Source organism: Hippopotamus amphibius, chromosome 17, assembly GCF_030028045.1.
Source record: "Hippopotamus amphibius kiboko isolate mHipAmp2 chromosome 17, mHipAmp2.hap2, whole genome shotgun sequence".
NCBI classification, from domain to species: Eukaryota; Metazoa; Chordata; class Mammalia; order Artiodactyla; family Hippopotamidae; genus Hippopotamus; species Hippopotamus amphibius.
This window is the reverse complement of record NC_080202.1, coordinates 40,880,033-40,907,033: the sequence shown is the minus strand read 5'-3', so window position 1 is coordinate 40,907,033 and position 27,001 is coordinate 40,880,033. Positions and strand designations below refer to the sequence as shown.

Here is a 27,001-nt window from a genome sequence, read left to right as displayed (position 1 = left end):
AGGGTGGGCAGGCAGGGTTGGAAGGGTGTGCTTCTGACCTAGAATGGTTCCACTTGATTCTCATGCAGCCATTAAACTTGAAATTTGGCTGGGATCAGCTGGATCTGGCCGGCCTGTCTGCAGAGCCCCCTCTGTAGGATCCCTAAAGTGACCCACGCACATGTGGATTTCCCCTGGTGCCCTTGGCTCCTGTCCTTCCTCCCCTTCCAGGGCCACTGAAACAGATGACTTAAGGGGGGTTGAATCGGGACCTGAAGGAAGCAGGCGTTCTGGGCAAAAGTCAAATTCCATTCCCTCACCCGCATGCCTGGCTGCTGGAAAGTTGTCTTTATGGGCAGCTCTGAAGGGAAAGTAACAGGAGTGCTGACTGAGGGCCCGCTGTGTGCACCCAGATGCTGCCGTGGCTGTTTCATCCTCACAGTGACCCTGCAGGACGTGCGGGTCCGCTTAGAAAGGACTAGTCCTTTGCCCGAAGGCTAGAACTGGAGCCTGAGCCAGGGTTGCAGCGTTGCTGACAGAGCCAGCCTTCTCTTCTGCATTGTGCTGCCTCCATGCGGGCTTAGTTCAGGCAGTCCTGTTAGGCTTGGGGGAGGGTGGTTACCATCTGAGGCTGTCAACTGTAAGGTGCTTCCTGGATGCTTTGGGAGCAGGGAGTTTAAGTCACCGGCGGCCGTGGGGAGCAGCTCCGTCTCTCCAGGGATCTCGGGCAAGAGCTTGGAGCTTGTGGGGGCAGTTCAGGGTGTGAGTCCAGTCATTTTCTCTCCTGTGCACCCCTGCCAACCCTCCCCTCCATGACTGGCCAGAGTCAGGTAAGGCAGGTGAGGGCAGATGGCCTGACTGGTGGCCAAAGCAACTCCTTCCTCAAGACACTGGAGGTTTGAACCTTTCTTTCTGGCAGGAGGGAGAAGCACTGGGCAAGTGGTAACAGCTGGCAGCCAGGGGCAGGGAGAGGTGGGAACATCGTGCTATCAGAACTGATGTTCGTGAAAGGGGAATCTGACCTGCGTAGTTTAATTTAATCCTTGAGCTTTGTATGTTGTGTCTGAGTTCAGGGAACGTTTTTCCATTCAGCTGGGACTGTTAGGGGCTCAGGGTCGTGTCTCCAGGCCTCCCCTGCAGGTCCCTCTCTGTGGACACTCAGCCCCCCACTGCCCTCCATGGTGAGGGCCCCAGATGGGCCTCAGGGAGGCAGGAGGCCGAGACCTAGGGACGTGGGGTCTTGAGCTGAAGGGCCATGGAGACAGCCTGCTTCGCTCCCCTTCCTCCTGACAGTTGGGTCTAAGGCCCCGCCTCCCAAGAAAGACCACATCCCAAGACCTTTGGTTTAGTGTTTTATTTGGCACAGAGGAGAAGGGGGTCTGACACCCGTTTAGTCTTCTGAGTGTGCAGAGCTCTGCCCGCCCCCCCCACCCCTCAATGAGCCCCTCTTCCAAGTTTATCTCAGCCCCGAACCAAGAATTTCATAGCCCTAGGATCCATCCAAGTAGCTTTCCTCGTACCCTGCCCCCCTTCATTTTTTTTCTTGTTCCTTGGTCCCTAGAGAAGGCAGCCTTCTTTAGGGATAAAAAGTGACACAAAGCCCAGTCCTGACCGGCAGCACCCTGAGGGCACTTCAGCTGCCACTGGACACAGCGAGGGGGGGATGGGACAGGTGAAGGGAACCGGACAGGTGAGGTAGGGCTGCCCTCCCAGAACCAGCCAGAGCCGAGGGAGGAAAACGGGGGGTTCGTGTTCCTGGGGAGCTGCCAGGACAGAGGAATGGGGGCTGCAGGCGGGGGTTGAGGATGGTGAGGAAAAGTACAGGTAAAGGGGAAGTTTGGGGAAGTAAAGAAATGAGCGTGCCCTTGCTCAGTGTCTGGTGACATGGAGAGGTCTGAGCGGGGGTCCAGCAGTGACCCAGGCTGACCCCCGAACTCCACCAATCCCCAGATTGGCTTTGTAATTCCCAAACTTTTAAGGAAGGGGTTTGGGGTTGGGAGAGAAAAACCGAACAGAGGTCTGTGCTGTGGATTTTACTCTCGGGCAGTGGGAAGACCGGAGTTGTCCCCTCTGACCACTTCTAGATGCTTCCAGACCTCATCCCAGCAGAGGGGAGGATGACTGTTGGGAAGTCAGCCCCACTGCCCACTGTCCCCCTAGACATAGGCCTTTGCATGTGGGCCCAGGCCTCCGCCCTTCAGAGCTCCTCGTGGACCCGCTCCTGGTCTTCGTCCGACTTGAGCTTGAGCTCCTCGGCAGTGACCTTGCCGTCCTGGTTGCGATCCTGATTCTGGAACATGTCTCCTATGGTTTTCTCAGGGTCCTGGCCAGGCAGGAGGCGTCCTTTGCCCTCACTGACTTGAGTTTTGATGAAGGTGGAGAACTGCGGCGAGGAGAGCCAAGGGGAGGGGGAGAGAGCGTCCTGCCTGAGCAGCTGTGCTGGCCTAGGACTGAGGAGAGGAGCTGGTGCTGCGTCCCGAGGTGGGGCCAGGGCAGAGGGCATGCATGGGGTCAGGTGGCCATGGGGGAACAGGTATGTCCAGAGGAAAAGGCAGGGTCAAGGGGCTTAAGGCACAGTGACCCGCAGAGGGGCAGGAACAAAGGCGCAGGCAGGACAGTGGACACGCACTGTATTCTTGATAGATGCCACCGTGCAAGGTGGCTCCTGCTGGGTGACAGTGTGGGAGGGGTTACTAGAAGGAGCAAACTCCTCACCCACCTCCTCTGGGGGGACCTCGCCATCCTTGTCGAGGTCCATGTCTTCAAACAGGTTGGCAGGAGGGTCCTCGTGCCACACAAACAGGTAGCCTGTGGGTAGCCCGTCCTCCCGGGACACCAGCTCCACCTCAAATAGCAGCACAGCACTGCCAGGGACCCCCCGCGCTGGAGTGGGGGGAAGAGGAGAGAGGGAAGGGTCTGGGCCCGGCTTCACAGCCTGCCCTGTGCGCTCCCAGCTCACAGGCCTCAGCTCCCACCTTGGGGGCATGGGATGTTTGCAGAACCATCCGGAGGGCTTCCCTCACTCCTCCCACCAGCCAGCAAGGCCGCAGGTGGCAGGGGCAGAGGGGACGAAGAAAGCCATCAGGTCAGGCTCTGCCCCTCACCTCCGCTCTCTCCGTGTGCCAGGTGCGGGGGGACGATGAGCTGCCGCCTTTCTCCCACACACATGCCCTGCAGGCCCGTGTCCAGGCCTTCGATCACCTTGTGTGCCCCCAGAGTCGCCTCCTGAGGGGCCCCGTAGTCATGGCTGCGGGGAGAGCAGATTCTCGGGTCCGTGCTCGTCCTGGTCCCCGGGAGGCCCAGCTCCCAAGTCACCCCTGGTGCCACCCCACAGGGCAGGGTGCAGGGCCCCAGCAGTGCAGAGATAGGACCGATCCCCTTCTCATCTTGCCACTGCCCTGCAGTGGGGCCGGGGACTCATCTCTCCCTGCTCCGGTGTCCCTCCTAGCAGTTCCCCCCTACTGCACTTCACCCTCCCTTTGCCTGTGGAGTTAAGAATTTCAGCTTAGATGGGAACTTGGGGAGGAAGGAAGAGTCGGGGGTGCTGCTAGGAGGACTCCCCACACCTGGGCCCACCCACCTGCCCAGCCCTGGCCCTGCCCCGGACCCACGAGGAGAAGAGCTTGGTGCCATCCAGCAGAGAGCAGTTGTAGTGGTATCGAACAAAGTCCCCAAGCTTGGCCGTCTCGTTGCACGTCTCGAGGGGCCGGGCCAGCGTCTTGATTTCCACTGGATCCGCAGGGTTGTGGAAGTCAATGACGTGGACATCGAAGATCAGCACAGCGGAGCCAGGGATCTTGTCTCCTGGGGCCAGAATGGAGGTGTGGATTAGCTGGAGTCTAGGAGGGGCTGCTCTAGGTCTCCATGGAGGCCCTTAGACCTTCCCCATCCTGGGGTTTTAAACAAGAATGGGATGGGATGTTTGTCCACACAGTCAACTCTTGTACACTCTGTGGGGTTGAGGGGGCGGAGGGGGCAGGCGCACGCCAGCTGGAAAGCCCTTCACATATATATCTTGCAACCTCCCTGTAACTTACCCTGCTGATCAATGTGATTAGTCCCATTTTACAGGTGAGCACACTAAGGCTTTCAGCAAAGTTGGGACTCAAATCCAGGTCTCTTTGCTTCCTAGAGCTATGCTGTTTCTGTCCTTCCACAACCATCCTCCCTCCCCAAGCTCACGACTTGGCTGCCCTTCTCCAGCGTGGAAGGGGAGAAACGGGGGACTGTCTGTCCCCTGGAGAAAAAGATGGAGTCCTTGTAGCGGGAGTTGGGTGGGGGACCAGTTTTTGGGATGAGAGGGGCAGAGCCATGGCTGGAATCCACCCCCTGCCCCCGCCACCCATCAGGGGGAAGGCAGGAGGAGCTGAGGCGTTGGCTTGGAGAACAGGGAGCAAGCCTACCAGTCCCGTTCTCCCCGTAGGCGAGGTGGGGGGGGATGGTGATCCTCCGACGCTCCCCCATGCACGAGCCCTGCAGCCCCTGGTCCATCCCTGGGATGACGTAGCCCTGCCCCACATAGGTATTATAGGTGCTGTTGCGGGAGTAGCTGCAATACAAGGTGGGGAGGCCAGCAAGGGAGTCACAGGAGCCCTGACCTGCCAGGCAGCTCAGAGCTGCCCCCAGCCCCCACCAGCCCTCCTCAGGACCCCCTGGACCTGGAATCAAAGAGGGTGCCATCCATCAGGGAGCCGTTGTAGTGGTAACGCATGAAGTCCCCGGCCATGGCTCTCCGGACACAGCCAGGTGGCAGCTCCAGTGTCTCCAGCTGAACCGTGTCCTTCGGGTTGTGGACGTCAATCAGTAGGACATGGAAGACCAGGGAGGCCTGCGGGGGGATCACAGTCCCTGGGGAAGGGATAGGCTTGAACCATACAAGCGGAGAGCAAAACAGGGCTTCTTCTCGACTCAGGAAGGCCTACGTGAGCACCGTGTAAAAAGATGCTAACCCTGCTTTCCAGAGCCCTTCCCGCCCATCAGCAGCCCTGGTTCTTTCTCTGTGAGGCCTGAGCTGAGTTTTCCCCAGGGTCACCACCAGTCCATACGGGCCTTTGTGTGAATCAGGATAAAGGACCTTTTTTTTTTTTTTGGCCACACCTTGAGGCTTGCAGGATCTTAGCTCGCTCCCCAACCAGGGATTGAACCCGGGCCCCGGCAGTGATAGGGCCGAGTCCTAACCACCGGACCACCAGGGAATTCCCAAGCACCCCTTCTTAGTGAGGTGATCACCAAGGGCTAGATTTCTTCCCTACTTGCCTCCTTCACTGGGTGTCCTTGTGCAGTACTCAACCTGAGCAACTGTACGTGGCAGCCCACTTCTAGAGGACCCCCGAGTCCCTGACTGCCCTCACCGTAGCCTTTCTCTCCATAGGCCAGGAATGGAGGGATGATGATCTTCCTTCTCTCTCCAGGACACATGCCCAGCAGCCCCTGGTCCATGCCCTTGATCAGCCAGCCAGAGCCCACGTAGGTGTCATAAGTGCCGCCCCTATTGTAGCTGCAGAGAATGAGGTAGAGGTGAGGCTGCTGTTGGTGGGAGAGGCAGGATGGCCCCCGACTCCCCACTGCATGCCACAGTCCCCGGTGCCCCAGGGCTCCTTCCAGCCCTTACCTGGTGTCAAAGGCGGTGCCATCCAGCAGCGTGCCATTGTAGTGGTAGCGGACAAAGTCGCTGTCCTGGACCACGCGGGGGCAGTGGGGCGGGCGCAGCAAGGTGCTCACCTGCACGGTGTCTGCCTTGTTCCACACATCCAGCAGGACCACGTCGAAGTGGAGGGTGGCATCCGGGGGAATGAGCCCCGCTGTATTTGGTGCAGCCCCCAGAGTCGGGGGGGGCGGGAGTGGAGGGCTGAGCATCCTGCTTGGCCTCCCCCTCCACCACCCTTAGTTCCCCTTCTGCCGAGTCCAGCTGGGATCCTACCCAAGGCCCTGTGATTACCCTTCCTCCTGCCCCAGGGGCAGGAGACTGAAACTCTAGTCCCAGACCTGCCGCTCTATCCGTTCTGCGCATGCAGTGTGACCCTGGAAAGTCACTCTCCCTCTCTGAGCTTCAGTTTCCTGCCCCTGGGGTCCTTGCTGCTGCCCCCACCCCCAGGCCCAGGCCCCAGCCCTCCTCACCCACGCCGATGCTGCCGTAGCCCAGGTGTGGAGGCACGATGAGGCGTCGCCGCTCATTGACACACATGCCCATGAGGCCTCGGTCCATGCCGGTGATAAGGCGCCCCACGCCCACCACGATGGCCACCAAGGTGTGGCGGTCGTAGCTGGGGAGGGAGGGGACAGGTGGGATACAGTGGCCTCTGCCCATGGTCACGTCCATGCACAGGTGCACGCACAGTCCCCCTCCCTACACACAGGTGTAGATCACAGGCTCCTCATCCTTTTAAGCCTCCCTCCTAGGTGGGCCGTGACTCCCATCTCAACAGGATGGGCTGTTACAAAAGGAGGTCCTCAAGGAGGTCAGAGGCTTTTATCCGCCCGCTATGTGGGGGGCGGGGGGCGGCCGGTTCGAGCTGGAATGTCTGCTGCTGATATCTGCTGACAGCAAAGGAGTGCGAAGTGCAGACACAGGGGCGGGGTGGGGGTGGTGGGGACCAGTTATCCAGCGCTTCAACGATAAGGCGGACAAAATACTTGGCATTTTGCATTCATTACCTTTTTAAAAATATATATATTTAGGGACTTCCCTGGTGGTGCAGTGGTTAAGAATCTGCCTGCTAACGCAGGGGACACGGGTTCGATCCCTCGTCCAGGAAGATCCCACATGCCGCAGAGCAACTAAGCCCATGTGCCACAGCTACTGAGCCCGAGTGCCACAACTACTGAAGTCCACATGCCTAGAGCTCGTGCTCTGCAACGAGAAACCACCGCAATGAGAAGCCCTCGCACTGCAACGAAGACCCAACATAGCCAATTAAAAAAAATTTTATTTATTTATTTGGCTGTGGCAGGTTTTTAGTTGCAGCACACAGGATCCTCATTGCCACGTGCGGGATCTTCGTTTCGGCACGCAGGATCTGGCTCCCTGACCAGGAATGGAACCCAGGGCCCCTGCATTTGGAGCACGGAGTCTGAACTGCTGGACCACCAGGGAAGTCCCTGCATTCATTACCTTATTTAATTCCCTCCCCTGTGAGGTGGGCATCATGGAATATTAGTTCCCCGACCAGGGATCAAACCTGGGCCACAGCAGTGAAAATGTTGAGTCCTAACCACTGGACCACCAGGGAATTCCTGAAACGCGCATTATTGATTTCATTTTTCTTACAAAAAATATTGAGACTCGAGAGACCGAGTGACGTGCCTAAGGTCACACAGCTAATGTGTGGTTTGTTGAACTTCAAAGCCCACGTTTGGGCCACCGCACCATCAATTCACAGAAGGAAGGAAGCGGAAGCAGATCTGGCTGGGGATAGGGACGGGTTTTCAATTTTGAAAAGGCCTATTCTAAAATTGCCACAGCTTTTGTTTTTAGTTACAGTTTTAATTTAAGTTTTCAGAAGTTAAGGAAGGATGGGAGACTGTTATTTTGATGGAAGGTGTAATGGGTATGAACTGGGCCCAACCTGGATCCAAGAGCCCCCGTCAGTGACTTCCTTGGCGGCACAGGGGATAAAACTCTGCGCTTGCAAGGCAGGGGGCCCGGGCTCCATCCCTGGTCAGGAAACTAGATCCCACATGCATGCCACAACTAAGAGTTTGCATGCTGCAACTAAGGAGCCTGTCTGCCACAACTGAGGAGCCAGCCTGCTGCAGCTAAAACCAAATGCAACCAAAAAAAGGAAAAAAAAGAAAGAAAAAGAGTCCCCAACAGGGAGGTCATTCCCCAACTCCCAACCCCTCCTCCACTCCTTGGTGGCCATAGGCTCAGAGCTGTACTCCTGGCTACTGCCTGTGCCTCATTTTGCCCACTGAGCCGGCTGTATGGCTTGCTTCCTTCACAGTGCCGCTGTGAGGCCACGGCAAGAAGTTTCTACCCGTTAAACACTACCAGAGTTCTCCCCAGAGTCAAGGCTAATATGTACTGAACTTGCTTGCAGACTGTCAGGTACTGTGTGAAGTTCACTTTCATTCATCATCTTGAGTCCTAACATCAGCCTCAGGAAGTAGGAATGCAGTTTTTCAGACTGTTTTTTACTCTCTTTTTTTCAGGTTAGGAAAGTAAAGCTTTAAAGAGGTAAAACTCCTTGTCCACATTCACAGCCTGGGTTTGAATCCAGGGTCTTTGTCTCAGGAGTTCGTGTTCTTACCCAATAAACGATCTGTCTGCCTCCAAAGCCATGGCCACTAATTTCTGTAGGCCGAGCTGTGTGTTTTGGGGAAGGGTCTAAGAGGGACTGACTTCTTGGGTGTGGTGTGGGGGCTTGTGTGTGTGACCTGGACCCAAAGTTTAACTGAGGCTGGCCTGGCATTGCAGCCCTGCCCCCACCCCCAAAAATGGACTTGCCAGAGTAGACAGAAAGCCTGGACCAGACCAGAAGCCCATCTCTCAACCCCCAAAACTGGCAAGATGGGCGGCAGCACTGACCTGGTAGAGCTAAGATGGAGGGGGTGGGGGTGCAGGATCACGGGGAGAGGGAGGCATGAAAACCCTCGGAGGAACCCAGGATGGCATGTGTGACTATGTGACACGTAGACAGACGGGGTCCCTACACCAAGCTATGCCCTGCATGCCCTGATCCATCCTGCTGTCTTAGAATGCCCACCTGCTTTAACCCACCGGCTGCCTGCCGAAAACACCCACCCCCTCCCCACAAAGCTCTACTTACTCCTCCTTCTCTAAATGCAAAGGCACTGAAACCTGGGGCTGGAACCAGAAAGGGAGTCAGGGTGGATGGAAAGGTAGAGAGTCCTGGGCTGAGACCACTGAAGGATTTGCATGCAGCAGGGACCATGCCCTTCCCCCCAGCTCTGTGGACCAGAAAACCCCCTCCATGTCTTTAAATAAAGCGCTGGTAAGTAAATAGAGCAGTTCATCTTGATTCTCAAGCACTTTGAGGGACAGAGGGAGCTTGTGTGAAAGAAATTGGGGTCTTTTGAGAGGTGAAGGTTTGAAACTGAGGGCAGGGATGTCTGGGGAGATAGATTCCTAGGAGTCCCCCCACCCAGGGTGCTGCGTTGGGGGTTAGAGGATCACGGTGTGAGTAGGGGGCATGCAGACACAGCTTAAAAGCAGCAACAAGGGAACCCCAGGACTGAGAGAGCCTGGGCCCAGGCTCAGGGAAGGGAAATGGTGAGTCTGGGGGCACCCAAGCCATTACCTCGAGTCAAACTTCTTGCCGTCCTCGAAAGTACCGTTGTAGTGGTAGCGCACAAAATCCCCCATCTGCACTTCGCGGGGACAGGCCTTGGGGATGTGGTACCTCTCGATAACCACATCTTCCAGGGGGCCCCCGGCCGGGCTGGCGCGGCCCAGCCCCCTCCCCACGGCCTGCACCAGCAGCAGCAGCAACTGCAGCAGAGGAAGGCACAGGAGGGTGTGGCTGGGGGGCCCGGAGCGGAACATGGTGCCTGGTGCTGGGACGGCCGGCAGTGAGGGCGAGCGGGAGAGCCGCCGCCGCCAGACTCCTTCACCCCCCTCTCCTCCCAGAGCTGGCTCCCCCTCTTCCTGTCCTCCATCCCCACCCCCGCCCTGGCTGATCCACGTGGAATGGGGGCTGGGGAGGCTGAGCTGGCGGGGCGGGGGGAAAGGGGGGTGGAATAGGAGAAGGAGGGCCAGGCTGTTTGTGTTAGAGTCGGAGAAAAGCACCACAAAGCACTCCAGATTTACCCCCACCCCCACCCTGGGGGCTGAGAGACCTGAGGCCTGGAGGGGTAGGGAAGTTCGGGAAAGTAGAGAATTCGGAGCCGACTTAAAAAAAAGAAAAAAAAAAAGTTCAGAGTCTTTTTTTTCTGGAGCCCCCCAGGTCCTAAAGCCGGACTGAAGCATCTCTTGTTTCTTTGGCTGGCAACCCCAAATCTAGGCCTCTCCAGGTGGCTGGTGGGGCTCCAGAATCCGAGTGATAGCTCCGTGCTTCCTCCCACCCCTTCTGTCCCAGCGACAGCCTCTCCAGGGACGGGCTGCTTTGTTCTGCAAGAGCTGGACTGCCAGAGGACTTTCTGACTTGGGGATGGAGATCGAGTGGGAGGTGATGGGAGTGGAGGGTGTTCAGGATAAAACCAGGGGTGTGCCTCCGCGTGGCGGGCTGGGGGGGACACTTGGAGTGACCTCCTCGGGGCTGGGAGTGGGGAGTCAGCAGAAGGACCACTGTGATGGAAGGAAGAGCAGGTTCCAGGGCTTGGGCCAAGTAGAAGGAGGTGGCACCTCTCTCAATTTCTCCATTTTAAGGTTGGAAGGGGTGGCGGGGTGGGGGGGACTGTCTTTGTGTGGGAGGGGCTTTCTGGGCTCCGCATCCCTGCGGGAATTGTTCCTCCACCCTCTCACCGTCTGCCAAGGGGAGGAGGTCAGGGACTCAGGATAGTGTTGCCTTTCTGAAAAGAGTGGAGACGCAGCCCTCGGTCCCTCGGGGTATGTGACTCAAGCCACGACCCCGCCTCGCTGCCCCCAGTGCCCGGCGCTAAGACCCAGCGGGCGCGCCGGCCAGGCTCGGGCCCCTGGGCCCGCCCGCCGGGCCGGGCCGCCAGCTCGCGGAGGGGAGAGCCAGCCGGCGCGCAGCGGGGCATGGCTCAGGCGGCGTGGGGGCTGCTGTGGCTGCTGCTGGGCAGCGCCGGGGCGCAGTACGAGAAGTACAGCTTCCGGGGCTTCCCGCCCGAGGACCTGATGCCCCTGGCCGCTGCCTACGGGCACGCGCTGGAGCAGTACGAGGGCGAGAGCTGGCGCGAGAGCGCGCGCTACCTCGAGGCGGCGCTGCGGCTGCACCGGCTGCTGCGGGACAGCGAGGCCTTCTGCCACGCCAACTGCAGCGGCCCCGCGCCCCCCGACCCCGACGGCGGCCGCGGCGACGAGTGGTCGCGCGAGCTGCGGCTCTTCGGCCACGTCCTGGAGCGCGCCGCCTGCCTGCGGCGCTGCAAGCGTTCGCTGCCCGCCTTCCAGGTGCCCTACCCGCCGCGCCAGCTGCTGCGCGACTTCCAGAGCCGCCTGCCCTACCAGTACCTGCACTACGCGCAGTTCAAGGTGCGCGCCCAGCCGGCGCCGGTCGCCCCGTCGGGTCGCGAGGAGCGTGGCTCTCATCCAGCATCCCGATCGCCAAGCCCTCGTGCGCGCTCTCTCGGGGATGCGGGCTCTGGCCCTGCTGACCCGCTCTGTCCCCACCCCGCAGGCGAACCGGCTGGAGAAGGCGGTGGCCGCGGCCTACACCTTCCTCCAGAGGAACCCGAAACACGAGCTCACCGCCAAGTATCTCAGCTACTATCGCGGGCTGCTGGACGCCGCCGATGAGCCCCTTACGGACTTGGAGGCCCAGCCCTACGAGGTGGGGAGGTGGGGCGCCTGGGTAGGGCCGGCCCTGTCGCAACTCCCTGAGTCCCCGCATAGGACCCGTGGGGGAGGGGAAGTGTTGGGGTCCCCCTGACTCCCCCTGCCGCGTCCCCGCCCCCCCAGGCCGTCTTCGTCCGGGCTGTGAAGCTCTACAACAGCGGAGATTTCCGTAGCAGCACTGAGGACATGGAGCGTGCCCTGGCCGAGTACCTGGCCGTCTTTGCCCGGTGTCTAGCTGGCTGCGAGGGGGCCCACGAGCAGGTGGACTTCAAGGACTTCTACCCAGCCATAGCAGGTACCCCCCACCCAGACCCTGGTGAGCACCCCTTTCTTCCACAGGGCCCTGCTTCCCAGAACTCCTAAGGCCCCTTAACACCAGCCTTCATTCCCCACACATTTATGGAGCGCCTACTAAGTGTTTGGGAGGCAGACATGCATAGGTGTTATCCTGACCCTCAGAGCCTTCAGTCGGCTGAGAGAGGCTAACAGAACTCATGCTGGGTGCAGAGAGCTGCAGTGGGGAGTGTCCAAGCTGATGGGTATTGGTGGAGAGAGAAGGTGATATCCCGAAAGGGTCTAGGGAGGTTGGGTTCACAGGCCGTCCAGGCAGAGGGCAACACAGATGCGAAGATGCCAAGGTGAGAAACTACCCAGCAGGTGTGTGCAGAAAGCAGTTCGTGGCCAGAAATCACACCTGGTCTGGGGATCCCTGAGGGCAGAGTTCCTCAGCAGGGGCAGAGAGGACTGTCCTGAACTTCTTTATTTGGGCTTCAGTCCCACCCCCAAAGCTCACCTGCCATCCTCTCAGAGTGCCCTGGCTTCCTCTGGCTTTGGGGTGGTGGGTGAGCTCTGGGGGTGGTAAGTCAGCCCAGGCCACAGTGGCCTTCCTCAGCATCACTTGTCACTTTACACACGTTATCTCATGCGATCAGCCGGCAGGGCTGTGATTGGAAGCCATCTCTGTCATCCCCATCAATGGGATGGAGCTGTTCAGCACACCAGCTCCTCACCACTGCCACCCCCACCCCCAGATCTCTTTGCAGAATCCCTGCAGTGCAAGGTGGACTGTGAGGCCAACTTGACCCCCAACGTGGGCGGCTACTTCGTGGAGAAGTTTGTGGCCACCATGTATCACTACCTGCAGTTTGCCTACTACAAGTGTGAGCCTCCTGGCGGGCTTGGGGCGGAGGAGAGCACTGCACTGGGAATGAAACTGACTCAGAATTGAGGACCCTTGGTGATAGGAGGGAAGACTGGGGGTGGTGAGGCAGGTGAGAGGCTTGTGGGAGGGAACAGAGAGCAGCCTCAGGAGAGAATTCAAGGGCCTCTTGGGTAAATGACTAGATAGTTAACAACTGCACAGCATTTGACAGTTTACAAAGCCCTGCCACATCTGTTTATCTCACTTGATCCTCTCACAAGCCACCAGTAGCTGACATTACTGGACCCATTTTTCAGATGAGGAAACTGAGGCTCATAGAGGCCCGTTAGTCACATGGCTGATAAAAAGTAGCACCAGGACTTAAGGCTCTCCTCACTTGAGAGAGATTCTGGCATCAGCTGGGACTAAGATGGCCAATCTCTGGGGCTTCTGCAATGCAGAGATGCCAGGGTTCCATCAGGCTGGAGTTGGAGAGGAGAAGCTGAAGACCAAGGAGCCAGGAGACCCTTTGTGGTCCAGCTGGCAAAGAGATTGAAGGCTGAGCCACCAGCCTGTGATTCCCCAGTGCCATCATTCTCCAGCTGTGTGAGCTCGAGCAGTTTACTTAACCTCTCTGTGCCTTGGATTTCTTATCTGTAAAATGGGGATGACAATAGCGGTGAGACTTCAGTGAGTTCCACGGGGCATAGGGTAAGTGCCCAGTACATTCTAGCTTGCATTATTACTGGGTGGGGTGAAGCACCCAACAGGTATTCTGGGAGGCAGCTAGGGAGCCAGGGGCACTGGACTAAATTGGGAGATAGGGGTGGGTTAGGTGAGGGTTATCCCTGAAGGTGAGGAAGTGCCAGGGCCACTCCTCACTCCTGTCCTGCCTGCAGTGAACGACGTGCGCCAGGCTGCCCGCAGTGCCGCCAGCTACATGCTCTTCGACCCTGAAGACAATGTCATGCAGCAGAACCTTGTGTATTATCGCTTCCACAGAGCCCGCTGGGGCCTGGAGGAGGAGGACTTCCAGCCCAGGGAGGTGGGCATCACCAAGGCATTCTCAGGACATGTGATTTGATTTTTAAAAAACCTGTCTTCCTCCAAGGCAGGATGGGAAATAAAAAGAAAGAATATGGGTTGTAGTTGGAGTTCTAGGTTCAGACCCGCCAGCTGTGTGGTCCTGGGAACACTACTGACCTTTTCTGAATCTGTTGCCTCACCTGTAAAATGTGGGCAGTACTGCCTACCTTTCCAGCACAGTGCCTGGGATGTGGGAGGTAAAAAATACCCGTGTTCCTGCCTGCTCCCTCCCCACCCTCTTTATCCTCATTGCTGGCCTTTGCCCTTCTTCCCCAGGGACCCCCTAACCTAGACCAACTGAGGAAACCCCTTGGGAGTCTAGAGCAAGGCTGGCAAATATGGGGCACATGGTGCCACTCTCCATTTCCTTGTTGGTGGCAGACTTTGCTAACTGATTGAGGCACTCAGAATCCTTCTTAACCCAGCGCTTTGGCAGCTATGATTTTTCAATCAGCATGTGAACTGATACCTGTTTTCTGCTCCTTGAGCTGTAAAAGGGCCAGAGGACCCAGATCCTAGGAGCTCTGGCTCCTCCACCATCTGGCAGCAGGGCCCAGCTCACCTCACTTTCCTTCCCTCCTCCCAGGAGGCCGTGCTCTACCACAACCAGACAGCTGAGCTTCGGGAGCTGCTGGAGTTTGTGCACATGTACCTGCAGTCAGATGATGAGGTAAGTGGGCCCTCTACCCTGCAGGCCTGGGTGGTGATGGAGACCCCTTGATCCTTCTGGGGCCGCTGCGCCAAAGCTCAGCCCCAGCTCCGGGCAGTCAGCTATTAAGAAGCAGAGAGATTGCACCTCTCCCTTATTTACAGCTGCTGTTGTCTCCCCGCTCCATGTTCTCACGCCCCCCTTCTCCACGTGTCGGAATCTCACTTCTGCCGGGCTCAGCTCTGGTGGTGCCTACTCCAGGAAGCCCTTGCTGCACGTCCTGGCTCTGTCTCCTGGGCTTGCAGTGCCTACTTGACCCTAGGTGCCTCCTTGGACTGGAGTATTTGCAGCCCTCATCCTCGTCCTCATTCTGCCCCATCTCCTAGAGCAGGGGTCCCCAACCCATGGGCCACGGACCATTAGCGGTACATGGCCTGTTAGGAACTGGGCCGCATAGCAGGAGGTGAGCGGCAGGCAGTCAAGCGAAGCTTCTTCTGTATTTACAGCCGCTCCCCATCGCTCACATCCCTGCCTGAGCTCCGCCTCCTGTCAGCTCAGCGGTGGCATTAGATTCTTACAGGCGTGCAAACCCTAATGTGAACTGCGCATGCGATGGGTCTAGGTTGCGCGCTCCTTGTGAGAATCTAATGCCTGATGATCCGAGGTGGAGTTGAGGCGGTCCCATCACCCCCAGATGGGACCATCTAGTTGCAGGAAAACAAGCTCAGGGCTCCCACTGATTCTGCATCATGGTGAGTTGTATAATTATTTCATTATTTCCATGTAATGATAATAGAAACAAAGGGCACAATAAATGTAATGAACTTGAATCTTCCCAAAACCATTCCCCCCCACCTCCATCCATGGAAAAATTGTCTTCCTTGAAACAGTCCCCAGTGCCAAAAAGGTTGTGGACCGCTGTCCTAGAGGACTGTGCTCCAGGACAGGGACCAGGTTATTCCCAGTTCTCCCACAGGACCCGGCGCACAGCTGGTGCTCCAAAACTGAATTGAACGAACGCAGGATGCCAGGAAGCAAGGACCACAGTGTGCTACGACACTGATTCTGAATGAGGGTTTGAGAGCCTGAGTCCTCGGAGGCTCAGTGCTGCCCAGTGCTTATTTATCCATCCCCTCCACTGTTCATGCAGCCAGCCGCCCCCCCTCTTCAAACAGAGGGCCGGGTCTGCTCTGTGAGCCCCCAGACTTGGCTCCACCACTTCCCAGTGGGGCGGCCTCCAGGCATGTCTTAAGTTACCCTCAAACTTCCATTTCTTCATCCCTTGCCTGGGGAGAATAATGGCCATCTCATCCTGTTGTGGTGAGAATTCAGTGAGATCCTCAGCACGTAAGGCACTTAGTGTAGAGCTGGCACATAGTAGGTGCTCAGGGGGAGGTAGCCATTCTGATACTGGTAGTTGTTGCTTGCTGTTTGCCAGACACTGCTTGGGGCTGTGGTAAATTGATGAAAGGCACGGTCCCTCGTCCAAGCAGCTCACAGTTGGTTTAGTGCAATGGGAGAGCGCAGCATGGGGCACTGGACGAGGACTCCAGACCCAGCCAGGGTCATCAGCAAGGGCTGCGTCCTGGAGCTGATGCCTGGCGTTGGAGGCGGAAACAAGGGCCATCCAAGCACAGGGGAGTGAGGGCGTTCCTGGCCGGGAAACAGCATGAGCAGACAGTATTCACAGATGCAGTATTGCCCGTGTATTTGTGCTTAAAAGGTGGGCTGTGAAGAGGGAGAAGGTACGCCAACCCTGAATATCTGCCAGTGGAGCCCCAGGCATCAGTTCAGGGAGGGGGGCAGTTTGGGAACAGGACTTTGGGAGAAACCCTCCAATCGTTCCTCTGTGAGATCTTGAGTGAGACTGGGAAGGAGGGGTTTGGGACCGAGATGGTTTGGGAGGGTCCCTTGGCCAGGAAGGGATCTGATCTGGGCTTGTGCCTGCTATGACCTGGTTTCTCCTCCCATCCTGGGGCTGCTCTAGATGGAGCTGGAGGAGACAGAACCGCCCATGGAGCCTGAGGAGCCCCCATCTGATGCCGAGTTTGAAGGGGAGGGCGACTACGAGGAGAGCATCTATGCTGACTGGTGGCAGGAGCCGGATGCCAAGGGTGATGAGGCTGAGGCTGGTCAGTGACTTGAGTCCTGGTGGAGGGGTGGGGTTGCAGCCTGGGCTGGAGGTTAGGGACAGAAGGATCCAAGCACTGGGCTGCAGAGGCTGTGGAGTAGGTGTAGTGGGTGCTGGCACCCCTCCTCTGGGGGCTTCCAGCCTGTTAGCAACCCTGTCCCACCTGGTAGGGGGGTGGGGGTGGCATCCTTCCTGGAACAGGAACCAGCTGAGACCTGTTCCCGGGGACCCTCACTCCTTCCTGTGCCACCTCCCCCCAGGACAGCACCCAGATACTTGGGGATGGGAGAGCTAACCCCAATGCTCTCTCCTTTCATTTTTCAGAGCCAGAGCCTGACCTAGCATGAGAAGAGGGCCCCCTGCACCTCTCAAGAGCTTGGGAAGCCTGGGCCCAATAGCACCACCCTCACCAGCCTGGGCAGCAACAAGAACTATTTATTAAACATGTAAAATGGACATAGCTGACCAGGCCCCATCCTGTCCCCGCTGTGAGCAGTGCTCCCCAGACTCCTGCCTCCTCTCTGGTTGTCTGGACTACAGGATGGTGGTGCTGCAGGTGCTGACGGGCCTGCCCTCCTCCCAGTGTCCTCCCCACCCAGCGGGGACAGTCTCCTGGAGGAGAAGGTTCCAGCTCTTCCTGGTTGGGGTCTCAGCCTGAATTGCAGACACAGCAGAGGGGCCGCTGGCATCATGAGGAGTGCTGGACCAGGAGTCCAGCGGTTTCTGGCGCACTGGCAGTAGGTGCTCAATAAACACTTCTTGTTGAATGAATCACGGTATTGGGGTCCAGAATCCCCTGGGTGGAATGGTGGGGGTCTAAGTCTTTCCCTTCCTCCCTCGGCACCCACCTCCCCTATTAGTAAATGTGGAGACAGGTGAGGGGCCACAGTTTGGCCTCTGTGGACCCTGGGTGTTTGCGACCGCGAGGAGTAGCAGCCTGCAACTGCAATCTGCCGCTAGGGGGCGTGAGGACGCAGTTCCGCCTGAGTCCTGGGAAGATGATGGTTTCAGATTTCTAAGGTGGAATGGTGGTATTTTCCCAGTTCAGCATTGCTTCCCTCAGGGAATGCGGGGAGGGGGCCAAGGACATTTACTTCCGGTTGTTACTCTCCAAGCATTTACTGACTCAGGTTCCTTAGAGTCAGAGCAAGCATGTCCTGCCCTGCCCTCTCTGCCCATTCCCCCATTCATTCCACAGCATGGAACTGGGCCCTCTCAGCGGCCGGAGGAGCCCTAGGGATACGCCTTGATAACAGGAGACTTTGTGGTGGCAGTGGGACTGCCAGACCGTCTTGCCAATCTTGCACTGACTCTGGGGGGCAGAGAATCTGGAGGTGGCTACCATCCAGCCCTGTGATTCACAAGTGTCCCACCGCCGCCCCCCTCTCCGCCGCCTTCATGTTCCAGAGCTGGGAATTGGGGGCAAAAGAGGTTTCTCTGGGGAGGGACCCTGGGCTAGGCCCAGCCAGGTGACAGTTCTGCCCCACTGCCCACGTTTCTGGTCTCCCAGTTGCACGGTGGTGGAGGAGCTTTCTCCTCCTACTGGTGGGTGGAGCTGAAGCTGGTAAGCCCAGTTCTCACTGTCCACACCCCTGCCCAGGTGTGCCAGGTGACCTAGCCTGGGCCCTGCCCATCTCTGGGCCCAGGAGGACTCCCTGCTCCACCCCATGCCCTTCCTGGGCCTTTGGTGAAGTTGAGGCTAGGAAGGCCAGAGTCTGAGTGTGGAGCACGGGCGGGGTCAAAGCTGGGGGCGCCGGTGACCTCATTCCTCCCTCCCATAGGTGGGTCTGCAGTGGCAGCGTCTCCCGAGAGCTCCCAGGTGCCAGGGCGGCCGCACCCCGCCCCACCCCTCAAGCTGCTGTGTTGTCAGCTTCCACCGAGGCCCCGCCCCCCTGTTTCTGGGAGGGGCTGCCCTGCAGGGCTGGCCCTTGGGAGGGTGGGGAGCAGGGACGTGCTCCAGCGTGCCCGCGTGAGTAGGAGCTCTGGAATCTGGACGGCTGGGTGTGCGTCTGAAAGCGCCTGTGCGCTGGAGCGAGGTCTGCGTGCGTGTCGAGTGGATGTGAGCTGGCGCCTGCGTGCACGTGTCTGGGCGTGTCCGTGGCAGCGTCGTGGGCGGCGGAGCGGGTTCGCACATGCGTCCCTGAGGGTGCGCGTATTGGTGACTGTGATTGGAGAGGGTTCGTTCACCCCCTCAGCACGTATCTACTGAGCGCCTATCATAGGCCGGGCGCGCCGTAGGTGCTGGGCGTGCAATAGTGGGCGAAGCAGGCCACGCACCCTGCCTTCGCGGAGCTTGCATTCCAGCGGGAAGACAGGCAATAAACAACAAATGTCATAATAAATGAGTTTTCTGGCTATGCTAAATAAGTGAGATGGAAAAACAGAGCAGGGTGAGAGGATTGGGAGACCGGGGCGGGAGTGGAGTGCGGTTTAAGAAGTGTGTTGATGTGTGTGTCCAAGTGTGCATCTGAGGGCGGCGTGAGGGTGAGGGGGTGTCCCCTGGGAGCAGAAGGCTACCCCTCTGTAGGCACTCACCCTCATCCCGGCGTTAGCCCAGGCCCTCACCTTCCAGTGGGCCTTACTCAGCTCCTCCATCCCAGGCCGCCGCCAGCCCCTCCCACCTCTCCCTGATGCCAGCGTCTCCCCGTTGCCCGGCCGGCTCCCCAGACCGGTGAGACCGAGTTCCAGCGAGTCCCAGCGTGGGCCTTCTGGGGCCCTCCTGCCCATTCTCCCAACCCCACCCAGCCCAGACGTCCTCGCCTCCTCCACGTCTCTGCTTCACTCGGCGCTCTTCTTACCCCGCCCCCAACTCCTCACGCAGCACCTCAGCAGCCCTACCATCTGTAGCAAATTGGCTAGGTTAGAGGCGGCCAAAAGGGCACTGGGGATGACGACCTCACACAATAGGGCCAGACTCAGATGCCACAGAGGTGTCCTGGACCCAGAAAGACCGCATCCTGAGGAGAGCATCTCTGTTACAATGTATGGAATATCTACTATGTGCTGGGCTCTCTGGCAGGTTCTTCATAGCCTTCAGAACAGTCTTGCAAAGTAGGTATCAATTCCCTCCTGCCACAGGTGAGGCTGAGGAATGAGAAGCAACCTGTCCAAGGTTCCTCTAGGTGGGGGGTGGCTGAGCTGGGTTTGAAACATTTCTCCCTAAATCCATGATGCTCAGAGAAGGGAGAGAGAGCAGAGAACACACTGGTCTCCTCTCTGGTCCCCAGAGTGGGCTTGGTCCTTTTACGCTGCCAGCTGGGGCTGAGGAGAGGAAGGTGAGGGCCACACATGGAGACAAAGCCCACACATTGCCACAGCTCACCGAGGACGCAGAGAGTTCCAGAAGGGAGAGAGGAAAGGGGGGAGGGTAGGGAGGAAGAGCAGGCAATCAAGCCTCAGTTTCAGGCCTGATTCCACAGCCCAGTCCCACCTCCCAATGTCGGCTTCCCTGGGAGGGCCTGGGGACAGACTCACTGGGGTCATTTAGACCAGCCTCTTGAATCCTGAAAAGTGATGGCCAAGGGAGGTGGGGGGGTGTCCCATGGGATCCCCCAAATTCTTGTAAACTGCAATGGAAGAAGTTCCCTGCTTAGGTTTGAGAAATAGTTCTTGAAGTGTTCTTCTTCTCTGGGAAAGTAGGGTCCCCCTGGGGACAAAGAATGACCCCTTCCTGTGTCAGAAGGCTGTGTCCAGTTGGCATTGGGGTCAACCTCATACCTTACTGGGGGAGTCCTGGCAGCCACAGGGCCCAAGCCCCACGCAGCTTCTCCACTCGGGGGCCTTCATCCAGGCCTCCTCTTGCAACTTCCCTCCAAGGATGGCTCCAGCAGATGGCCCCAATTTCACTGATGGGGAAACTGAGGCCCAGAGAGACTAGATTGGGCTTCCAGGGCCACATGATAAAACTCTAGGATGACCTGGGGATTAGGTGGGAGTATGCTGAGTGCTGGGGGTGCCCACCAGAGCCAGCCCCAGCCCACACTGGGGACACATCACTCCATAATCACCACCTCCCTGGGTCCCAGCTGGCACCCATGTACCTGGATAGCATCTCTTCTGACCCCAAAGAAGGTCTTGGGATGGGAGCACCTCTCATGCCCATGACTCACGTGGAGAAACTGAAGTAAGAGGAGGACACGGCTGCTTGTTTATCCTATCTCCCCCCCCCGCCCCACCCCCCTGACGTATACTTGATTCTCTGAATCTGTGGAAGAAGGGAAGAACTCAGGTAGGTGCCTTGGTAAAGAAGAGGCCAAGAGAATTTGACATTTTCTATTTTGGGTCACTTTTTCAGCTTTCCTTTAACAAGAAGAGTGCTATGTTATATTCCTGGAACAAAGTTAAGTGGTGGCCATTTGAGATTCCTTCCTTTTGAGCATTTGGCTAAATCCTGGTAGCCTTCCTGGAGGAGGAGGCTAGGAAGGAGTGAGGTTCAGCCAGTCTAACTGGGGAGTCTGGCCCCTTTCCTTGGCCCCGGGTGGGTGTGGGGAGCAGGGGTCTTTCTGGAGGCTTCACAGCCATTAAAGAGATAAAGTTTTTGTTCTCTCCAAGTGAGGTTAGGCACACAGTTACACAGGAATGAAGTCAGAAAATGCTTGTCATGTAACTTTAACCTTTGGCATAATTATTTTGATAACCTTTTTTTTTTCTGGTAATACCTTGATATCCTCAAAAATGGAAATGTCCCTGGCCTTGGAGTTCTTCCCCCGCCCTGAAACATACTTTAGATGGAGACGGCTTCTCACAGCACCCTCAGCAACATCCACAGCCGGGTCCAGGCTTCACCCGCCCCCACGGTCCCTGCCCCTCCCCCTCGCTCCCTGCCCCTCCCCCTCCCCACTTCCAGGTTCTCTGCTGGAGCCATAAATTACCCATGAGCTGTAAGTTGGCTGCTTCTTCAACTGGAGGCTAAAGTGCTGATGAAATATTCAAGGATCTCAACTCTCAAATTCCCTGGTGGCCACAGGATGGGCCTGGAGCAGCTGGGATTAATGTACAAGGCTGGGGGCCTGCAAATCTTGGTCCTGGTTCCCACGAAGGTAGAGTCCAGGGCAGGGAGACCAGGGAGGCCAGAGTGCAGAGGAGGTGGGGAAAGGGTCTCTGCAGAATCGATGGCTGTGGGTCTGTGTAGTGCCCTCGCCGGCTTAGCCGGTTTAGAGGAAGTGAGGGAGGTTACGGATTGAGACCCCGAAGGAGCGCCGGCCAGCCCTGCCCCGCCCCTCCCCCAGCCGCGGCTCTCTAACCCCGAGGTTTGCCTGAAGTCACACCTCCAGCCGACTTCTCCCAAGGCTGGTTGTCATCTGCCCCCCTCCCCCCAACTGCCAGGAGTTTGCTGGTGTGACCTTGGGGAAGTTCTTCTCCTGGCTCCAGCCTCGGTTTCCCCACATATACAAGGAAGGGGGCTCTGATTAGACTCGTCCTCCCTCTTCCCAAGGACTCTCAATAGATCGGGGAGAAACTCCTGCCGTGTGTGTGTGTGTGTGTGTGTGTGTGTGTGTGTGTGTGTGTTCACAACCACGCGGGCGTGCGGGCAGGAGAGGGGTGGCCTCTCGGTGAGAAGGGCGCTTGTCGGGGCAGGCGTCACTCCTGGCTTGTTGGGGGAGGGAGGGGCAGGCAGGCTGGCAGGGCGGGTGGGGCCCCAGCTGTGTCAGCCTTCGAGTGGCGTCGCCCATGCCAGAAGCAGGAAGCCGGGTGACTCAAGTGGCAAGGCCTCGCCCCCTCCCTTCCTCCAACCCGCTCAAGATGGGGAGGGGGTTGCTCAGAGACCCAGGGAGACCCAGTTCCAGAACACAGTCCTGATGCTTGGGGCCCACCCTGTTGGGCTTCTGAAACCCTGAAATTGTAACTTGAAGGGCTGAGGTAGGTAAAGGGGGGTAGCTTGGAGACAGACATTCTCTGGAGAGGTCTTGACCCTCCTCCAGCCTCTCCCTCCACCACCACCACCACCGGCCCCTGGTATCTCGCCCTGGCCCGAGCTATTTCTGGCCCATCCTATCTCTATTTTCTTGTCTCCCAGTTTTCCCTTTGACATTCCATCCCCACCCACACGCCTCGCCTTGCAGAGAAGTGTGGCTGGAGCTACCTCTGTAATTAAGAGCCCTCCCCAGGCCAGCTGGGCACACAGCCACTGGGCCAAGCCGTGGGCAGCCTCTGGCCTCGAGGTTCCTCCCCTGGACAAAGGGCAGGAAAAGTGGCAGGAGCACCCCCAGAAGCATCTGGGAGACTCTTCTGTAGCCAGTGTCCTCTCCCTGGGCCTGAAGGGGTTACCTTGAGCAAGTCCCCTCACCTCAACACCAGGGGCAGCAGACAGGGACAGCAGTGCAGAGTCACACATACACAGAACTAAATAAGTTACAAGTCAAGCTAACTGTTCAAAGATACAGCTTATTACTAACGAGGACCTATTGTATAGCACAGGGAACTCTACTCAAAATTTTGTGATAACCTATATGAGAAAAGAATCTAAAAAAAAATGAGTATGTATATATGTATAACTGAATCACTTTGCTGTACACCTGAAACTAACACAGTGTTGTAAATCAACTATAATCCAAAAAAACCCAAACAAATGGGTATGTGAAAATGCTTAGAGAAAATGCTGGAAATATATACAACAAAATATGAACAGTGATTATTTAACTATATAGCTGATTCTTTTTTCATGTTGTTTTTTTTTTTAATATGCTTAACATGTGTTGTTTTGTAATAAGGAAGAGAAGAATAAATGTTCTTTTGTTAGGGGAAAAAAAAAAAAGATACACCTTGCCAAGTATACCTCCAATGAGACCTGAAAGCCAGGCCGGAATTGAGACTTCTGACTCCTCAGAACACGGTAGCCTACGGAAAACTCTTCCCTGGCCCCCAGCTCCTGGGCCATCTCCCCTCCCCTTTGCACCCCTGGCTCCCCCCACACCACAAAGTGCACATGCGTGTGTGTCCCCGCTGTGAGCATCCCTTTCCCATAACTGCCCCTCGTCACCCCTTGGCCTACTCTGCACACACCACGCGTGGTGCTGTTGTCGAACAGGAGGAAGAGCCTGAGTAAGAGACCCACAGGCCCTAGAAGCAGGGTCAGTGCTGGGCAAGTACCCGGAGTGTGGTCTCCAAGGGGTGAGGCATGAACTCTGTGTAGGTTCATCCCCTTGGCCCTGTGTGGAGGGGTGCAACCCCGGAAGAACCGGAGCAGGGGCTTTCTGAAGGGCAGGACCCAGGCAGGATGGCTCTGCCCCTTTGCCTGGGACTGCGGTCTGCCACTTGGGAATGACTTCCACTTGTCTGTGCTCCTTTCCCGCTGCTGTAACGCCAGGGGAGAGCTGCTGGGTGGTGGAAAGGGACCATCAGCAGCCTGAAGTTTAGCATCCCATGTGTTCAGCTGGTCTTTCTTTATGGAGGCGGCCATCCCCGAGGCCAACTTAGGCCGAAGAGGATGGAAGAAGGGCGTGTGTGTGTATTTGAGTGTATTGGGGAAAGAGTGCTGCCCCAGCTGGTGTTTGTGTGTCTGAATCTGTGCCCTTGAGTGTATATCCCTGAGGGTGAGCACGCAAGGTTGTGTGTGTGTGTGTGTGTGTGTGTGTGTGTGCAGATCTAAATGTCTGCCTGCCTCTGCCTGGGGAAGGGGCCCCCACAGAGAAAGGGCTGATTGTGAACAGACAACAGAGACTCACGTACCTCCTTATATGGGCCAGAGGCCTCGTGGAGGTTGAGAGGAAGAAAGGGGAGATGAGGAGGGCAGCCTGGCTGCCTCTGTCACCTTCCTCTAAGGAAGCGCCTGCCCATCCCCCACCAGCTGCCCTCATCAGACCCCTCCTTGCCAGTAACTCCTGTCTCTGGGGTGACTTGGGAGAGGCCACTTGATGCCTTTTCCTTCTTTACTCTGAGGACCCAGAAATCTACAAGGTTGAATTGACCATATGTGTTCTTGGCAGCCCAAGGACTCTGCTTCCACTGAGCTCTGGGCAAGAGAAATGAGTTTAAACTGCGGGGATACAAATTGAAGCTAGACACCAGGAGGAATTTGCCAGTGTTAGAATAAGGAGACAAGAGTATTCATATAAGGAAGAACGGATCATCTCCTTTCCTGGAGATCTGTCAAACAGAGAAATCCCTGCCTTTAAGGGCTTGGAGGCAGGGTACTGGGTAAGATGGTCTCATGGCCTTTCCTTCAAGTTCAAGCTACAGAGGAGACTGTGGCCACAGGGATTCTCATCCCTATCCCTAGGCATCTCCTTGCCCTGTGAGACCAAATCCCCTATACAGACAACGGATTCTAGTAACCATCATTTTCTGATTCTTTTCTGTATCCTACAGATGAATCCTCAGTGCCTAGCAGGTGCTTAATAAACATGCAGAAACACCCTTGATCTGGGAGATGCAGCTCTTACCCTAGTCTTTCCTGCTGCTGCGGTGGTGCCTCCAGCTGGTCCCAGCCTGAGCTTTGGGGCCAGCTTTTTGCAGCATGTTTCAGACTGACATGCAGGGAGCATTCTGGGGAGACACACACACACACACACGCTTTATTCTGAAGGCTTATTTCTGCTTCTCCACCTACCCCATCTTCTCCACCCCTTTGCAGTCAACCAGCCCTACCCTGCCTATATGCTGAAGTCAGGAGAAAGGAAGGAGTTAAGCCAGGCTTAGGTCTGGGAAGCGTGTGTGTCTATGTGCTGCCTGTGTGGGGTGTGTGAAGTGGGCAGGGGAAGATGGGAGGTGGGAGAGGAAGGAAGTGAAGCCCTGGTGGGAGCAGCAGCCTAGGTCTGGGAGCTCTTTTCCTCCCCAGCTGGGGGCTGGCTGTTGCATGGCACGGCTGGGTGGCAAGCAGGTGGGTGGGGCAGGGGGAAGGTAGGGAGAAAGATGCTGGGGTAAGCTGGAAGACGGGGAGTAAGGGAAACAAAGCACAGGGCAGTGGATGGTAACTGGCTGGGGATGTTGATGTCTCCCTGGCCCCTTCCAGGAAGACTTCTTGGATGGCACAAGTATCAGAAGTGAGACTGTTTCACCATCATTCCTTTCTCTGGTGGAGAAAGTGGTCAAGAATGCTGCTGAGGTACCTCCATCCAGCCCATCCTGTGTGCTAGTTTTGGGGATGTAAAGGTTTTTTGAGGGGGGACCCTTTCCTGAACAATCACCCCTTCAACGCCGACGCACACAGAGTGGCTAAGGTGACCTGTTTACACTTGGCCCTCTGAAAGCCCTTTGAGGGTTGGGGTCATTTTGATTTTCCTTGTCACCGGGTCTAACCCAGTGTCTAGCACACAGTTGGTGCTCAATACTTGTGTTAATAAATGTTAATAAATGTCTGTAAGATCCTTGGCACGCTATACAGCAGGCATGCATTTCATCAACCACAGAAGGGAAAGACCCTTGTCTTCCCAACCTGCCTATTGGGAAGTTCTTTCTGATAACTAACCCAGACTCTTCCACTACTGAGGGGCCTGCTGCCCCATTTCTTTTATGCCAGTGTTGATGTCCTTTAGATCTGCTGCCTGACTTTTTCCAAACCCACCAATACTTTCTCTTTGTCACACATCACTGGTCATCTGTCTCTCCCCAGAATATTTGTTTTCACCTTTTCCCCAGCCCCTGCTTTGACATTTTATATCTATGCTATTATTCTACCAGGAGAACATGTGGTTTGGCGGGCCTTGAAATTAGAAGAGAAAGGGGTTCTAGTTTAGAATGTGCCATTTTCTACTTTTGTCATCTCTGAAGCAGTTTCCTTGTCTTTGAAATGAGGCCATTTTTTTGCCCTAAAATTTTTTCGGAATTGTCGTGAGAATTAAAAAAACAAAAACAAAAACCCCCCCCAAAAAACCATCATTAAATTCTAAGATTTAGCAGTTGTCCAAGTGACTGCACAAACCTTCCTTCCTTCACCCCCATGAGAGAGAGCTATACCTCATGTGCCCATTTTACAGGTGTGGAGAAACAGGGTGAAAGACGAGTAATTTGCCTAAGGTCATATAGCTCCTAAGTAGCAGAACCCAAATCCAAGCCTTCTAATTCTAAATCTCATAAGCACTCCATCTTTGGGGAAAAAAATCCCAACCCAGAAAAAAAGCCTATGAAATGCTATACTAGTATGTTATTACCACTTTGTGGCAAGGATGAATAAGCCCAAAGAAGCATCATGCCTGACGCTGAGTTGGCAGGCCAGTGAAGGCGTCTGTCCTTTCCCATGGCGCCCCCTGACTCACCTGTTGGACAGGTAGGGGGAAGGGGAGAGTAATCAGTCTTACCTGCTCGGAGGTAGGGTGGGGCAAGACACACCCCATCGCTCCCATTGGTTCTTTCCTTAGTCTTACTGACAGTTCCTTGCCCAATCAGGAGGAAGTAACCCTCAATCTGCCAATAGGTGCAGAGTTAGGATGGAACCTCAAGTTGCAGACCGTCCCTAGGGCCGAGTGGCAGTCCCTGGGGCCAATGGCCAGCGGATAAACAGAGGCGGCGGTGAAAGGGGACTGGGCGCGAGGCTCCGCCTCTCCATGGGACAGTTGAGCAAGGCAGCCAGTGAGCCCACACCGGCGGGTGGGCGTCTCCCTCAGGGGCGGAGCTTCAAGGGGGCGAGAGGCGTGGCTTGGCTGTCAGGTCCCTTCGCCTTTT

The 27,001-nt window shown here is 56.8% G+C and overlaps 2 protein-coding genes across 8 annotated transcripts; one reads left to right on the top strand and one right to left on the bottom strand.

The window, feature by feature from the left end:
- Nucleotides 1-1,318: 1,318 nt before the first annotated feature.
- FKBP10 (FKBP prolyl isomerase 10) lies at nucleotides 1,319-26,996 on the bottom strand. 5 transcript variants are annotated; one of them, XM_057715136.1, is made up of 11 exons: nucleotides 26,638-26,996; nucleotides 9,240-9,430; nucleotides 6,097-6,242; nucleotides 5,591-5,780; nucleotides 5,331-5,476; nucleotides 4,638-4,827; nucleotides 4,383-4,528; nucleotides 3,591-3,783; nucleotides 3,084-3,226; nucleotides 2,699-2,862; nucleotides 1,319-2,362 (listed from the first exon to the last, which is right to left on the bottom strand). In XM_057715136.1, the coding sequence occupies exons 1-11, from the start codon at nucleotides 26,680-26,682 to the stop codon at nucleotides 2,177-2,179; spliced, it is 1,740 nt and encodes a 579-aa protein (XP_057571119.1). In that variant the 5' UTR covers nucleotides 26,683-26,996; the 3' UTR covers nucleotides 1,319-2,176. The 5 variants fall into 5 exon arrangements, with proteins under 5 accessions (XP_057571119.1, XP_057571118.1, XP_057571120.1 ...); XM_057715135.1 differs by lacking the exon at nucleotides 26,638-26,996 and adding an exon at nucleotides 11,072-11,274; XM_057715137.1 differs by lacking the exon at nucleotides 9,240-9,430 and having other exon boundaries at nucleotides 26,638-26,966.
- Nucleotides 10,233-17,173, top strand: P3H4 (prolyl 3-hydroxylase family member 4 (inactive)). Of its 3 annotated transcripts, XM_057715146.1 has the most exons (8): nucleotides 10,233-11,092; nucleotides 11,238-11,390; nucleotides 11,519-11,690; nucleotides 12,427-12,555; nucleotides 13,436-13,581; nucleotides 14,209-14,292; nucleotides 16,259-16,403; nucleotides 16,727-17,173. In XM_057715146.1, the coding sequence occupies exons 1-8, from the start codon at nucleotides 10,640-10,642 to the stop codon at nucleotides 16,747-16,749; spliced, it is 1,305 nt and encodes a 434-aa protein (XP_057571129.1). In that variant the 5' UTR covers nucleotides 10,233-10,639; the 3' UTR covers nucleotides 16,750-17,173. The 3 variants fall into 3 exon arrangements, with proteins under 3 accessions (XP_057571129.1, XP_057571130.1, XP_057571128.1); XM_057715145.1 differs by lacking the exons at nucleotides 16,259-16,403; nucleotides 16,727-17,173 and adding an exon at nucleotides 14,436-16,249 and having other exon boundaries at nucleotides 10,431-11,092; XM_057715147.1 differs by lacking the exons at nucleotides 12,427-12,555; nucleotides 16,259-16,403; nucleotides 16,727-17,173 and adding an exon at nucleotides 14,436-16,249 and having other exon boundaries at nucleotides 10,418-11,092.
- Nucleotides 26,997-27,001: the final 5 nt, after the last annotated feature.